At 30.4% G+C, this 17,071-nt stretch overlaps 2 protein-coding genes across 3 annotated transcripts in view; one reads left to right on the top strand and one right to left on the bottom strand.

Moving 5' to 3' along the window:
- The window catches only part of LOC149888891 (uncharacterized), a 380,578-nt gene that overhangs the window by 263,631 nt on the left and 99,876 nt on the right, over positions 1–17,071 (top strand). The gene's annotated exons all lie outside the window — the stretch shown is intronic.
- LOC145189077 (voltage-dependent calcium channel subunit alpha-2/delta-3-like) lies at positions 3,044–11,100 on the bottom strand. Of its 2 annotated transcripts, XM_090087950.1 has the most exons (7): positions 10,285–11,056; positions 7,419–7,580; positions 6,655–6,891; positions 5,103–5,912; positions 4,733–5,012; positions 4,214–4,410; positions 3,044–4,014 (listed from the first exon to the last, which is right to left on the bottom strand). In XM_090087950.1, exons 1-7 carry the CDS (start codon positions 10,865–10,867, stop codon positions 3,155–3,157), a joined length of 3,129 nt encoding a protein of 1,042 aa, XP_089944076.1. In that variant the 5' UTR covers positions 10,868–11,056; the 3' UTR covers positions 3,044–3,154. The 2 variants fall into 2 exon arrangements, with proteins under 2 accessions (XP_089944076.1, XP_089944075.1); XM_090087949.1 differs by having other exon boundaries at positions 4,733–5,912; positions 10,285–11,100.

Below are 17,071 nucleotides of genomic sequence, written 5' to 3'. Positions count from 1 at the left end.
GAACGTCGATAATCTTAAAAGTGAATTTTGTTTACATGGCTTCGTCAAAACAATAATTTTTTTTTGAAAACAAAAAAACAATGTTCTGACTGTATAACGCACAAGTTTTTGTTTACAAAGTTGGGTGAATTCGCATTGTATAAAACATTTTAAATTGGTTACATGGAGTTGTTTCACTATTTGGTAATTTCCAGATCCACGGATATTAGGAAAATCTAAATACGAAAGATCGCCGTGAACCAATAATGCATGCGTTCAGTTCCCTAAATCTACAATTACCACAAATAATGTCAAGAATAAAAAAAAAAAATGAAGGCAAAGTTAATAAAAAATTGAAAAACCATATTGTCCCTCCTTCTTCTAAAAGTAATACCTGTAAACAAGCCTACAACCTTTTAAGGATTGACATCATAATGTTCTCGTTCTGATGTAATTTGTTGTTCAATACTTTTTTCGGGTCCATAAATTCTCTATTGGCTTTAGTTCTGGTGATAGTGCAAATGAATTGAGCTTATACCAATTGCGATATTCAAGAGTCACTCCTTCCATAACTTGACTGTATGCCTCAATTTTAAGGTCATTAAATGATAAACAGATACCATTTAATGACCTTAAAAAAATTTGCAGGTAAAAAAATTTGGTGATGGTTGAGTTTACCATTCTCAATTGCTGCCATTGATCTCCGAATCACCTTCCGAAATCACTACTGATCTACCTTCATGCTTGACAGTGAGAACCGAATTTTTGGGTCATTTTTGCGCTGCCCAACTCTTCAACAGGCTTTACTGACAAATAGAGTGATTTCAAAAAATTTATATTTTTTGTTTAAACTTTATTTAAAATTTAAACAAAAAATTATTCGGATTTTCAACTTTCAAGCTAACCATTTAAGGCTGGTTTACACATCTAAATAACACATGAAATATCTGAAGCTATACAAATCCCAAAGTAATGAAACTATGCAATTAGAATCAGTTTTTTTAATAGGAAATCAAAATTTAACGACTTAAAACCTTCAGATTAAAAAGTTCTTACTTGCAAAATATATTTAACCTAGGTCAGGAAGTTTCATAACGCTTTATTATGGAACAAAAGTTTAAAAAACTTTTATTTTAATTATTTCCCTTAAGTAACTTAAAAACTTTAAAAGTTACAATGATGTCATCTTTACCTTAGGAAAAGTTACAATGATGTCATCTTTACCTTAGGAAAAGTTACAATGATGTCATTTTTACCTTAGGAAAATTTACAATGATGTCATCTTTACCTTAGGAAATATTTAACTGTTAGTAATAGCACTCAACTGCTTCTACTTACTGTTAAATATTTAAATTAGCAGCAATTTTCCCTAAAAGTGCATAATTAAAAAATAATTAAAAACTCAAAAACAAAATACAGAAAACAAACTGAACTAAATAATCTTTATTTTAAGATTGAAAAAAGCAAAGTTTTTATTGTAATTAACAATTTAAACACTAGTGCGTATTAAACTTACTGGTTCACTTTTTATTTTAGATTCACAAAACTAAAATAAAAAGTGAACCAGTAAGTTTAATACGCACTAGTGTTAAAAATTGCCTGTTTAAATGAAAGTTTACAAAGAAAACCTAAACATCAGTGGGTATAAGTGACTTTGCAGAGAACTACAGTTTTATTGTCTAAGACAAGGTCCAGAGTTTTCACTGGAATAACCTTCGGTGCACATTACATCCGGTCAAACTCAAAAGTTGTTTTGCATTATATCTGATGATATAAATCGTGATGTTGAAGGGAAAGATGCTAAACTTAAATAATTTTTCTTGAGCCCCATTATTTCAATGCGTCTTATACCTGGAGCAAATATGGAATATAATAATAGATATTTATAGAGTGTATGCAAATAATTTCGCCAAAATAATTTATAGATGAAGACATTCAAACTTTTGTTGAAATAATTTAGCATCCTACCCCTTTCAAACGAGAAAGATCAATGTGAATGATGCTTGGGATTTCGCTCTAAAAATGAGTCAAAATAGGTTTAAAGAAAACATATAAAGCTGAAGGATTTGAAAATAGCCCGAAAAAGGAGAATGAGAAACGTAGAAGTTAGGACCTCATTAAATGCATCCGCACATTACAATAAATCAAATTTAATTGTTCATAATTTTACTATCTACAATTTGAAAAGTAAAGACGCTGTTACATTTGGGATGAATAAGAGGTTCGAGTCACAATCATTTTCAACCTTTACAACAATTTTGAAGAAAACTATAATGTCATTATTCTCTGATTTACGATACATAATAAAATTGGGTGCAATGTTTAACAGACTCTGCAGCCAAGTCAACGTAAGAAGCCTGGATTGATACTCTACTTGCTTTATTCATAGCCTTATTTTAAAAAATGCCAGAAAAGAACAAGAATCTTTAAGAATTAAAGATTTCCACCAATTTTTTTGTCCCCTATAAAGAATTGATCCATTAAAACCTTCCGACTTTAAAACTGTTTGTATTAATTTCCATCAATACAAACAGTTTTCAAACTTGGTGCTTTTTTTTTTTTACTAATTTAATAAACAAAAGTACCATGTTAACCTCATAAACCCTTAATTTGAATACCAAAAGTTGAAGGTAACTTCAACTTTTTTTATTTAAATAAATAACATGTTTTTCAACAGTTGGTATGCAACTTTTTTACATAAGTTCCATATATTATTTGCGACTTATGTTTATGTAAGTATAAAGAAAAAATTCATTTACCAATCATAAAGACTATTTAAGCATAGAAGTAAACCATATGAATAAAATATTTCGCCTAGTAAATGACTTCTGCTCTAAAACCGGTCTGTTGCATTAACTTCAGTTGCAACTAGCCTAATCTCCTCTAATGGATTTTCCGAATACCCTCCGCATTTATATACAACTCCACAATGGTTGCACAACTTCTAAAGCCTTTGATCGGGATGTTGATACTCATCTATGCATCTGAGGTTTCATCTATATATATATGTGATCTAATCATATGAGATTAATTACGTTACCTCCTTAAAAAAAGCATCATTTACTATCAGTTATCAATTTTTTATTTCATATTAACCTAAAAGAATAGATTTTTACATAAAAAATTTACTGTCTTATTTGGCATAGAAGGCTTGATAAAAAGGTTCTTGCATTACTCATTGGTTTAAAAAGCATAAAGTAATCAACAGTATAACAATTACGCAAGATTGTCGTAAAGAAAATCCAACTCCACAAAATTCTGATTGACTTTCGTAAGAAAAACTTTCGTTATAGCAGAAACCAGGATTCACTCGAAAGGGTTCATCTTGGGTACAGAAAGAGGCTGCATGATCCTTCTCCTTCAAAAAATCTAAGGTCTCATTTTTGCAACTATTATCAGAAGGAGTGTCAACAACAATAAATATCAGGTTTGTTTTTGGGATGACGGCTAATGCAAAATACGTATATTTAGACGGTGCACATTCAAAACGCATCGTTGCTTGGTTTGTATTTTCTTTTTCAACTTGCTCCATCTGTTTTGAGTAAAACTCTTCCCATTTATCATTTTGAAACAAGTAATATTGAAATGTTTCAGAGCAACTAACGCGTCCCTGATTTTCCGCGACCGTTTTATGAAGTTTGGAAACACTATAAATTAATGCGCGATGTAAAACATTCAACGCCAAATAAAAGATCCATCCAAAAAGATTAATGAACAGTTTTGCAGGAGTAATCAAAGTATTAGCTACAGAATTGGAGTCCGTTTGCTTAGAGCACGTGGTCTGAGTATCTTCAAGCTCAATTTTTTTGAATATAGAAATATCAGGTCTTGATAAATACGACATGAGGTTGCCCCGATAACCTCCAAATAAAGCGCCAATTGAACTATCACCTTGGTTACTAACAACAATATAACCATTTTGATCAATTATAGCGCACATAACCGTGCTGCTATTTTTACAAGTGAGACCTATGGACTTTGTAGAATTATCAAACATCTCCTTTAACAATCCAGAACTCATCTCGGTGCCGATAACTAAGGATGAAAAATAATACGCAATAAAAAAATTATTACTTACAACTTTGTCTAAAATATTTAGCTAAAAAATCGAATAATATTTTTCGACCTTGCTAAAAAATTTATTTATAGAAGCTTTAAAACCGAAGCAAACTTTGAAATCAAGTAAAATGATTTTACTTTGCAATTAATATTTAATTCAAGTAAACCTACGAACCTGCCATTAAAACTCTTTCACCGTTACGTTTTATCCAAGTGGAAGCTTTAACCTGAACGTAAATATCTTCTCTATTGAGCCTTGAGTGAACTGGTACTGAAACAATTATGTCAACATTAGGCATGGCTGTTGCTTGCTCAAATAGTGAAATCCGAAGTGCATCGCGATCTGGTTTAGCTGCTGTTTTATTAAAATATCTTTAAGAAAAAAATCATTATTTTGCACTTTATTAATAAGTTGTGAAGAGAAGTTTATATACTTTACTTCATACATACATACATACATACATACATACATACATACATACATACATACATACATACATACATACATACATACATACATACATACATACATACATACATACATACATACATACATACATACATACATACATACATACATACATACATACATACATACATACATACATACATACATACATACATACATACATACATACATACATACATACATACATACATACATACATACATATGCAAGAATACATATATGCACCTTGTATAGCCTCCACTTGTGCCAACATACAATGATCGAAAGGTTGGATCTTCATTTTTATGGAGTTCACAACTTTCGTTAACATAATCATACACTATAGCAGCAGTTACCAATAGATTAGTAATTAATTCTTCATTGCAACGATCAATAACATCATCAACTCTTTCATATACTGATAAAAACGATTCCAAGTTAGCCGCTGAAGGAAAAACTTTTAAATCAATGATACGATCACTCGTATAGTTTTCGTTTTCGTCACAAAACAACCATTGTGGTATTTCTACATAAGTGTAAAGAAGAGAAGTGTTTGTCATATTTTTGGGTTCAACAACTTTAAGGGCATGTACACCACGTTTAAAGAACTGGTTACCTATTGAGCGATTCATTTTAACATAGACAATATCAGAGTCGACCATTGCAAGGGAAGAACTAATTTCTGAGTTAAAGGTTTGGTTAAAGTAATAGGTTGTATTAACCATAATGATCCTGCGGTTATTATCATATAACCAATAAGAAGGAAACCGCATTATTCCGCTCATTCCTTTTAACATTTTCTCCTTTAAAGTTATAGAATCATTCTTAATCAAACTGCATTCCAAATCTTCAAAGTACACATTCAAGGGAGAAGATTGAGAATCAACCTGGTCTCGAAATTTCGGATGAACAATAATAAATCCGTTTTTATTTATTAATGCTATATGGCTAAAGATACCTAACTCGTATTGAGGAACTGCTTTTTTCAATGTACGAATAAGCATGTCTACTCCAACAAGACCGGTAATGTTTTTTTCGTTAAAAACACCCAGTGACATTGTTAAAACCATATTGACTCCGGAAAAATCTAAATAAATTGGAGATAATCTTGGTTTTATTTCATCCTCATGACTGGCCAATGGTCGGCTGAGTACCTTAAAGTACTCCACAACAGTGTCCCAAACATTTCCGAGGGTTTCAATTTTATAAAAGTAACCTCGATTGTTACAAGACATCTCTTTAAGAGCACGATCATCGGGATTTTTTACTCGTCCAACTAGATACGAAAACACGCGCACATTTTTATCTGCATTTAATCTATCAAAAACATCCTTTGCAGCTGCATTGTAATCACCTTCAATCCCATCCGAGATTACCATAATAATCTTGTTACAACCAGCGGAGTATATACGATGGTTAGCCGCAACTATTGTAAGTAAAATAGTCACTCGTATTATCACAAAAATGTGAAATTAATCGTTAAAATACACTTATCCTGGTATTAGTGTCTGCTTATTATTGAGTGTATGTATGTATTCTTATTATTGCGTTCATAAAAGATAAAAGTTAATCGATAAAATTTATTTTGCTGTGATAAAATTTATTTTACTAATGACATTTTTTTAAGACATTTGTTTTTTGTTTTTTTTTTGCATATTTCAATTTTGATAAGTTTACAATTTCCTTTTTGTGTTTTTTCTTAACTTAAAACTTTTCTTCAGTTTGTCCTTATTTTTCAATGGGTTGAAAGTTGATGAAATTGTAATAAAATCTAAAACCCAGTTACAGCGCTGCAAGTATTTATCAAGATTGTTTTGTTTAATCCAAGTGGGCACGGCGATGTTGGATTAACGTTTGGGTGACGTCAAACACGATGTCGAGTTAACGTTGGAAATGAAAAGTTGGATCAACATTAACATGAGATGTGATGGCGATGTTAATTTTTGATGCCAACCTAAATCCAACATTGCACCAACGTGAGAATGACGTCGATGTCAATTGGGACGGGAAACAAAATATCACTATGGTAACTTAACATGACCTTGTTTTTATGAAAATAAAGCGACTACTCTAACGAACGTTACAGCACGTGTTATAATTAATACAACATGTATGGGATTTTCATTAAGGTGTTTTTTTAACTAAAGGTATGAAAGGTGAGAAATTACCTGAATTAAGAATTTCGAATGCCGTGGTAACGCCTTTTGCGAGATTAAGAACGCCTCTCGGTTTTTCAATTTTATCAACCGCCATTTGCATTCTATCTTTGTTCAACTTCGTTGCTTGCATAAGATAGGGAACGCATGGCTCTACAAAAGTTGCCAAATCGCTCACTGTAATTACATTAAAATAATCGTTTTCCCCAAGCGCATCGATAATTGATTTTACAGCTACTTTTGAAATAGCTAAAGAAATTTATTGTAAATAAAAACCTTTTTAAAGATTTGCACATGAATCGAGCTGGAATATCAAGGCAATATTTTCCTAGCTAAGATGAATTTATTTATTTTAATACTTATATTCACATAAATGAATTCAAATGGGTATAATAAGGCAAAATTTTAGGTAAATCAAAAATCTACATTTAAATACTTCTACATATCTAAGCCTTTTATTTATTTGAAATCCTCATAAATTTCTCTTAAAATTGTTAGAAGCTCAACTCAGTCTTAAAACTTAAAAAACAAATCTTGAAATTAAAAAAAAAAAAAAAAAAAAAAAACTGCTTTTGTTTGAAAAGAGTTTAAAGTTTGTCCAGAAGCTGCATTTATAAAAAGACTTGTACTTTTAATTTCAAAAGTAAAAATTTTTCAGATGATGTGAAAATATATCACCTATTAACCCTTTTAATTTTTTATTTGTCAACGGTAGTAATAGAAATAAATTGCAATTGTAATAAACGTCAACGTTACAAAAATAAAAGTTCACTTACCAATATTACTTCCGGTCATGGACCCCGATCTATCTATAATAATTACAATATCTTTTGGAGCGGCAGAACTTCGTTGATACCAAACACGACGTCTGCAGTCATACAAATTAAAATCTTTATTGTTTATGCCATTTAAGTCACCAGGAAACATTCGAAAAAGACCTAATGTTAAAACATAGTTTCGTTGATCAGCAGTGGAAACAGTTTATACCATTAGGTTTAAAAATCTCAATGCTGTCCTGTTGTTAAGTTCCTGATAATCAATTTAAGTTAATTAAAATTACATTTATTACCTTTTATTACAAACTTTTAGTAATAAACACTAGGGGCAAGAGGGGGACTCCTGTTTTAAATGTCAGGAAATACTTAAAACAACACTGTTATGTTACTACAACAGACCTATAACAAAAAGTGCTCCTCTAAGGAGGGGGGGGGGGGGGCAAGGAGTTGGGGAAGGAGAGGAGAGAAGAGGAGAGGGAAGTGAGCTTAACCTTTCTATACCTCTTTATCAGGTTTAATTAAGATACTATTGAGCATTCGCGTTTATGTTAATTAATCTTAACTGATTTTTACATATAACACCCTATAAATAAAATTTCGGACAAATTTTAATTGCATTTATTATGTAATTTATTTCATGCACGCAAAAAACCTTTATACTTATTTAAAAGAGGATTTTATAATCTATTTAAATTTAATTTAATTAATTAAAAATATTATTTAAATATTGAAAATAAACTGGTTAAAGTTAAGGACCTCGAAAAAATTATGGAAACATTTTTTCAAAAAAATCGAGAAAAAGGTAAAGCGTTTGTTGCTAAGCAGTTTATGGAATGGGGTTTACCCAGATCAACTGCTTACGATAAAATCGTAAAATGGAGAATGGATCTCTAAAAAGAAAAGTTGGATGTGGTCGAATTGCTAAGGTTGCTACTAAAGAAAATATTCCATTACGAAAATTATAAAAACTTAGATTTTGTTATGAATGATGAAAGCTATTTTACCTTAAACAATAGCACATTAGCTGGTAATGATAGGTTTTATGTCGCTGATCCCTCTCAATGTTCTGACCAAGTAAGATACAATTTGCGTAAAAAGTACAAGGACAAGCTCTTAGTTTCTTGTTGCATCAGCCCCATTGGAATAAGCCCTCTTTATATTCATCACAGTAAGCAGGCAATCAACCAGTACACTTATAAAGAGATACTAAAAAAAACTTTACTTCCTCTAGTATCAGAATAATATAAAAAAGACAATAAGTTTATCTTCTGGCCTGATCTAGCTCAATCACATTACGCAAAGTCGGTCATCGACTTTTTAAAATTGAAAAAAATCAAAGTTGTACCCAAAGATATAAACCTAGCAATGTTCCAGAAGCAAGACTGTCTGGTGCTATTTTATATTTGCAAATACTCCCAGATTATGAAAATATTGCAATAATTTTTATTTTTGACTTTAGAAACCATTCAAAACTATAAACTGTTGTAATGTGCAATTGGGCGCAACTCAACTTCTTATTTTTGTCAGAAGTGTCGACTTATTTGTCTCGCTTTTCTTTTTTTCTCTTGAATTTGTGATTTTTTTTTTTTTTCGCGAACGGCCTACTTATAAGTTTTCTTATTTTCGATACCAAAATTGCATTTCTTCTAAAGGTATTATAACTAAAAGTATCTTAAAGTTCATAAAAAAGTATTCAGTGGTTGGAAAGAAATATAAAGTATGTATTTTTAATGAGCATTTTTGATAAAACATTTCTAAACAGTCAGTCATGTAAAGCTACTTTAACTTATAATGATCTTATTATTTTTATTATTGTTGTTGTTACAAATAGTAACAAAATATGATATCAATACAAAATCAATATTAAATGAAACATTTTTTAATCAATATCAATAAGAAATACGAAAAAAAATTTCTAGGAATAAATTTGTTTTTTTCTGACCCGCATATAAGTCGAATTGCTGTTTTAGAGAAAATATTTCGTCCAAAATTTCTCGACTTATACGCGAGTATATACGATAATTTTTTTATTAAGCAAAGTTCATAGCTCAAATCAACCCTTTTCAGATTTGTGAGCTATTCTTGATTAATTTTTTGTCTTTAATAATCATAAGTTTCATTATATGCATATTTATAATGGGTTTACTGAGGGAAGTATAGTCAAACAAATTTGACGGGTAGACGTCGGAATGTCTGTATCTTGAATTTAGAAAATTGATAGAAACACGCATAATTTTTGGTTAATAAGCGACACCTTTGACGTATAGCAATGCGTTGAACGTCTATTAATCCGTCCTTGGTATAACAGCGGTCAAGTGACTTTTTTATTCTAAGAGCTTTACTATAAAAGAGCGGTTTTACACGGCCACAATTAAATTAATAAGTTGATAAAGAAAATTACTTTCTGATATTATAATTTCTATCAATAATTTTTTAATTGATTTTGAACTGAGTGCATTTTTGATGTTTTGTTTTTTTACAAAGATGTGAATTAAAAGTAATTTAAATCAAATATAAAAATTGTCTCTTTATTCCACCCCAGATACATCACTTTAAAAAATGACCAGTAAATTACCAATATTGGTGAAAAATGTGAGTTGTAATTTTTACCACGTATATAAACGTTTGGAATTTCTTGCCAATTAAACTAGATGTGGGAAAACCCTCTCAGACTCCACACTCGAATTATTGGTTGTTTATGAAAAAATTGCAGATAAATATATATGTACAGTTAAGCTGGATGATTTACCGGTACACCGGTTGTTTTTTCAATTTCTTCATAAACAATCGGTTTATTGGTAAACCATCCGAATCTAATAGAGAAAATAAGCTAAACATTACAACTTGAAAATTGCACCTTGCTTACCTGAAGAATCGCAGTAGAACTGAAAATAGATTGACTTGTCGTTGTTCATATTGCTCTTAAATATTTCATCAAGATTTTGAGTCCACTTCGCCGTGTTTAATATCTCCTGACTCTTTTCATTAACATTGATAGGGACATGAACAAAACTTATCGTGTCGTTAATAGGGTCGTCAGTTAAAAAATCTTTTACAACCCGCAGGAGGCTTTGGTTTTTTTCTTTTATGGAACGTATGTTAGGGTAGTCAAATGGAGCCAAATATTCGTCCTGGTTAACTTTTCTTAAACTTGATACATTCTTTCTTAAAATTTCCAACGCCTTTTCTTTTTCATTAAAGAAGTTTTCTAGCCTAACGTTAAGTTTGTCACTCAGTTCCAGACCCTTTCTTTTCTTGAATTCGACGTCTTTGTTGAGCATTTCAAACTCTTCGTTTAACGCTTTGTAATTAGTTATTTTGTTTGTATAATAATCTAAGATTTTTGAAAACGTGTTCGCCGCTTCTATTAGTTTTGGAACGTTAGTTGAACTTTGATTGTAAACAAATCCTAACAAGGTAAAAATATTGATCCAGCTTACCAACCTCATTGCTACCTATTTTAAACTTCTCTTATTAATGGATTCTCCGAGAATATTTTTTCCTTGTCTTTCTGGCTTAGTGCATATTTCATTGATCAATAGCTGTTGAAGAATCATCAACAATAAACTGAATGCTATTCGTAAAATTAAAATCAGAACGAAAAATATGAAAATTTATTATTAAACTTTTCTGATGCATTATACAGAAGCATTGTTATTGAAACGAAAAATTCAAAAAGAATGCAAGATTTAATTTTTAAACTGCACATGATCATAAAATTTGAAAATCTCATTTCCTGAGAATAACATTAAAGGCTCTTGGCTCTGTTGGCTCTTGCAACGATTAATCTGAAGCGATGGAAACTTGAAACTTTAAGTTAGTGACAACATTAGATAACTTGTTCAATTTTTTAAATCAAGTTTTTAGATAATAATGTGAGAGAGGAGAATTTAGAACAGCGATTAGAAAAGATGCTCAAAATTAAAGTTAGAAGAACTTTTGGGTGGACAAAATAAAAAACAAAACTTTTGGATGAACGTAAAGAAAAAAATGTAACAAAAATTTTTAATGAACAAAAAAGAAAAAAAGGGTAAACTAGATTTTTAAACAAACAAAAAAGAATAAAAAAAGGAAACTTTATGATGAACAGAAAGAAAAAAGTATTGAACAGAAGTGAGCGGAAATTTTGCTGTTTTTAATGATAAAAAAAAGACACTAAAAGGAGAGATACAAAATATTAGTAGTACTTTATTAACATAATGAATAAAAGAGTGCTAACTACCATTACACGTTAATAGAAAACTATATTGAGAACTATCGTTGTAAGAATTCACTAAGGACGATTAACACAACCTTAACCTCTTTGTTAACTACCCTTGCCCACCCCTAATCAAACAGTCCCCGGATCCTAAAACTCACCCCAATCCTCCATATTCCTATTATTTAACCCTCGAACCAAAAGCTTATTAACCTCAAACACCTTCATCACACATAAATTACACCCCTCACACAACAACTAGATCACAAGATAAAAAATAAACACCCCACTATGATATTTATATAATTGCTAAATTGCTTAATACTAAAAGAACAGACAAAAAAATATTTCTACTGGTTGCAACAGATTTTTTTTCATAAAATTTAGTTTAAGCGTTGAAGCTGTTAGATACTTTTGTGAACATTTTGTATCATTAAACAAATACAAACATGACGCAACTTGTAATTGTATATTTTCCCAATACGAAATAGAAATTACCATCAGATCCAAACAGTATAATCTTCTGCTCATCACTCCATTTAATTTCAGACATTTGCATTTAATTCTCCATTTATCTTTAATTTTCCATTCTCGATTTAATTTCAGACAGATCATTTGGTGCTTTGTGAAGATGAATACTGCGAACTCGGCTAAAAATAATGCAGTTTTTTTACAAAGCCAATTAATTTTTTGTGGGGCGCCTTCCAAACAGTCCTGAAGAAGTCATGTTCGAGTTACTACATTAAAAATGACCGAAGTTATGCGGTCAATTGAGTTGTTAGCTTTTAAGCAATGATGTATTTAAGTTCTAAATATAGTTTCATCTAAAGAATGAACCGATGAATTCTTTTATTTACCAATAAAAATATGTCTCATTTTTAAAAATATTAAAAAAGTTTCTATTTCCGTTTTTTTTGAGTTCTTGTAGCATTGATTTAACTTCTAATTTTGATTTTACTTATAAAATAATCCCTATTTCAGTTTTGAATCAGTTCTGATGAAATTAATCTAATTTTAGTTCTTATGATTTCAATTACTTTACTTCTTATTTCAGTTATTAATTCAATTTATATTTTACTTCTATCAAATTTTAAAGCAATTAGTATATTATCTCCCTTAAGTGTATTGTAGAGCTGTGGAAGTTACTTTTTAAGAAAATTGTTGAAGGTTTTATTGCGTCTTTGGTAATAATTTTGGTAATAATTTTGATAATAATCTCCTTCTGTTCATGAATCTTTTTAGAATCAGTGAAACTGAACGGCAAGCACTCAGTAATGATCAAAATAACGAGTTAATTTTTTTTCCATAAGACCCAATACTTTATTTATAAAGTAAAAAGAAAGCGATGTTCTAAAAGTTACGTTTTTGTCCAAAAAAACATATAAATCACAATATCTCGTAAGCGCATATGTGTATCCCTGCAATACTACAGTGAAAGATAAAATGGTCAATTAGGAAGGTTCCCTGAGATTTCTAGCACTTTCTGATAAAAGGCTCTGCAGATAAACGCAGCTCGTCAACTTACCCCTACTTCCAACTAGCCCCGGTATCCCCTATCATTATTTCAAAAAAAAATTATATATTTAATTTTCAAGAAAAGCATTTAAACAATTTCTTTACTTAATATTAAACAATCAAAATAAGCATACAAATAGTCATAAAATAGCCTTTGAATGATTTAATTCAACTTTCATAAGATTTTTTGAAATTGAAAGAAAATATCTGGCTGAATTATATTTACAAGTTTTTGTTCAGTTTCATAAAAATTATCATCTAATAATTTTTTCATTCCATTGCGGCAACTAACAGTTAAAATTCCACAAAGTGAAAAAATACTTTCTGTATACGCCTTTAATGCTGGGGTTATTAACTTTTCCTTCTTTAGAAAAGATTTTATTTGACAAGAACTTAAAGCGCTTTATGGCAGCAGATTCACATTTAGATCCATTTGGCTCAGCAGCAGCTTATAACTCTGACTCTACTCAACAAACACTTATTACATTTTGCTGCGTGGAGCAAGGTGTCCATCTCCGGTGTAAAGATAAAGACAGCAAAGGCTGGATTTAACAAACATGTAGCAGACGGAAGAGAATTAAAAGTCTGAGAGCGGCTGCAGAGTTGATTGAAACCGTCGACGTAGATTTCAAAAAGAAGATTCGCTGTCAAGGACTTGTTGCTAGGATGTTCTTGTAAATGGCATTCCAAATCGAGTACAAATGGTAGAACCTGTAAAAGAAATTGGGCATCGATCTGAAGTATATCTGTACCGCGAAGGATTCCAAAAGTGAGGAAATGTCTTGAAGACGAACCCATTCACTTGCTTTGAATGTATCGATTCTTAAATTTAAGTAAACCATCTGAATTTAAAGTTTACTAATAACAGTTATAACAACTAATAATTTTCATTGTTTTACGTCCATTTTTTCCATGCTGTTGTAATCTGATTTAAAAGACAGGATATAGTCTTTCCGTGTTACTAGTAAACTTAAACTTAAGACTCTACATATCCTGCCTTGTTTTTTAATGATGACGACTAGTGAACCTCCTACAAATTATTACCATTTTTATTTTCTTAGTTTAAGTAAGGTAAGACGCAATTTTGTAAACTCTATTAAATTTCCGAAAATAATTTATATACATAATTAATAACATAAATAATTAAATTAATATAATTAATAACATAAATAATTAAATTAATCAATATCTGTTAGAGCTTCATTCACCGATGTCTTTTATTTTCAACAGCCAATCATCTGTACTGTTATATACTGTTATGTACTGTACTAATATGTACTGTTCCATCTTGTAGTGCAGTCAGTTATCACAAACTTCCCACACTCATCAATGAGTTTCTTAATTATCACACTTGATTTCCTAATTTTTGATACAACTTGTCTCGTTTCTAAGATGGCTGCACTATAATATTCATAAATTGGTTTTATGAGAAGCTAGAGTGTATGAGCTATACAGGGCATTCGACAATATGGAATATGATCTGGCAGGGATAAATCAGTTTGTTATGACTAACACTGGATCCATTCTTCATTAGTTTCATGTTAAGACACGTCAGACTCAAACTCGTAAGATTCAGATTCGTCAGATTTCTTGACTGCATGCACTTCCTGTAATAGCCTGATCGCTTTAAACATATTAGACCCATCTTCTGAAATAATCAACATAACTTGATCTTCTCTAATACCTTACTGGTCAAGACATTTCTTTAAACATTCGGCAAGCATCTCACCCGTGTGAGGATGTTGGAGTTCCATTAAATTTATGAAAGCATGTCGTATTTTATCAGTAGTGGTGTCATAGAAACAAGCAGATATTCCAAGGAACGATACTGTAAGACCCTTCGTCGTCAAACCATTAAGAGAAGTTATTACTTTGCGTGTACGAACCATCAAGTCTTTCAGTTGTGCATATTGACAAAGAAAACGTTCGTTTATCCGCTTGTTCAGTGTTGCAGACTCTGCATTATAAAATTTAAATCAGTTGAAATCTAATTCATGTCAGTTAGTGTTATTAGCTACTATAGTTTTAAATTAAATTATATATATGTTAGCTACTATAGTTTTAAATTAATGATACTATAACTCTAGGTAAACATTTAAAAATTGTTTAGCATTGAATGAATTTAAAACAACTATTTAAAAATTTAGTTGCGCTAATTATTACCTGACAATTTAAATTTTGGGTTTTTTTTTTCTTTACCATCTTTCGAAACGACGACTGATCTAGCAATGCTATTGGGTAGCTGGTATTAACAATCATTTCAATCACGCTATCCTGACACACTTGATATTCAATTGATTCCATGGACCACGAGGTGATTCAGTGTTCAAAGCACTCTGTTATTGTCTGGGTCTTTGTCTGTCCACTATTTTGGGAAGATGTAGAAGTGATTTAATCAATTTTACGTTTCAAAAATATTTTTTCTGCATTTCGTTTTTCTTTTCAACCGTGTAACTTTTGTGTGTGTCAACGTATTCTCTGAATATGCGCCACCAAGTTACTGGAATTTTTTCTGGCAAGAATTGTGCCACACGCGCCCTCATTATTCTTGTTCTGTACTAGACGTGGATTTGTCAATTTTTTCATCGTAAAAGAAGAATTTCCATGCAAAACCGTCACGTTTCCTATCAGCCAGCAACGTTGATAAACTCATTATTTTGTTATTGATTGATTTTCAACTCTTAAGAATCTTTAGATATTTAAACTATTTTGAAACAAAAGATTGAACTCAATGAATTTATACTTAACGTAATGACAAGCACCTGACCATTTTTCGTGGTCCAATAAAGCATTAAAAATAACTTCTTATTCTTAATTAATTATTCCTTATATCATCGTTGTAGTCAAACATGCGCGTCAACAGTAAAGCAAGTATGTAAAATTTGTAAATTAATTGTCTAAAGAAAGAAAAAAAATCATTATATTAAATTGTTTTTAATATTCAATAATTTTCGTTCAGTAATAATTCTTAATTCTATTCCTATTTTGACGCTGATATTGAATTCTATTTCATTTTTCGTTCCTCAAACTATTCCTATTTGCAGTATTTAGCTACATTAACAAAATCAATTATTTTTACTTCTAGTTTTACTTCACTTTAATGAAAATATCACTGCTTTTTAGGGTTTTTTTTTTTTTTTTTTTTTTTTTTTAGAGCTTTGTGATGATTCTTCTTCTTGTTTTTGAACAATACTGTAACGTTGTTTTACTAAATCAGTCACAGGTTAGGTAAAGGACTTTGGACTTCTCATCCTTTCTTTATTATTACTATAGCGATGCTTTATGAAAAAATACTTTTGCCGTTTCATATAAAAAAATTAAAGAAATTAAAAGTCTGAGTTTATATTTTAAAAATTTTGTGACTGATATTTTCACCTATTATTATATGAGAAATATTTCTTTTCTTTCTCGTTTTTAAGATCTAAGATTTAAAATTTTTAACATCTAGCTTGAACAATTATTTAGTGTCGCTACAAAATACTGCTGCTTAAACAGTTTTGCTTTATTGTTTTTATTGCTTTTAGATCGCAGTGTTCAGTTAAGTTGTGATGTGGTTTCTCTGGACTTTGTTCATACGTTCCGCTCTGCGTTCTTTTCCTTTCCTATAATAGTAAGGCTCCTATTTTTTTATGATGGTTTTAAATTTTATAAAAGCTATTTTTTTGAGTGCGAGTTAATAACTATAAGTTCTGAATTTTTTTTAACAGTGGCATGTTGAAGATCAATAAACTGACATGAAGAAGTCAACATTTTTTAAGTAAATTATACGGATCCAGTTGTGGTTTACTCTAATTCTAAAAATCCTAATGAAAAAAAAATCAATGATAAGAGTTGCTAATTCAATTTTTAAACCAGAAGATGGAGACTCTACCTGCATAGTTCAATCACCATCTATTTCAGAGGAACCTAAAGTTTCCTGTTCAAAACAACGATTGGTTTT

This window comes from Hydra viridissima, unplaced genomic scaffold (genome assembly GCF_058129835.1).
Source record: "Hydra viridissima isolate aposymbiotic clone 2 unplaced genomic scaffold, HvirCarnegie_v1 scaffold_5, whole genome shotgun sequence".
Taxonomy (NCBI): domain Eukaryota; kingdom Metazoa; phylum Cnidaria; class Hydrozoa; order Anthoathecata; family Hydridae; genus Hydra; species Hydra viridissima.
Note: the sequence above shows the minus strand (reverse complement) of the source record. Positions and strands in the feature narration are given on the sequence as shown.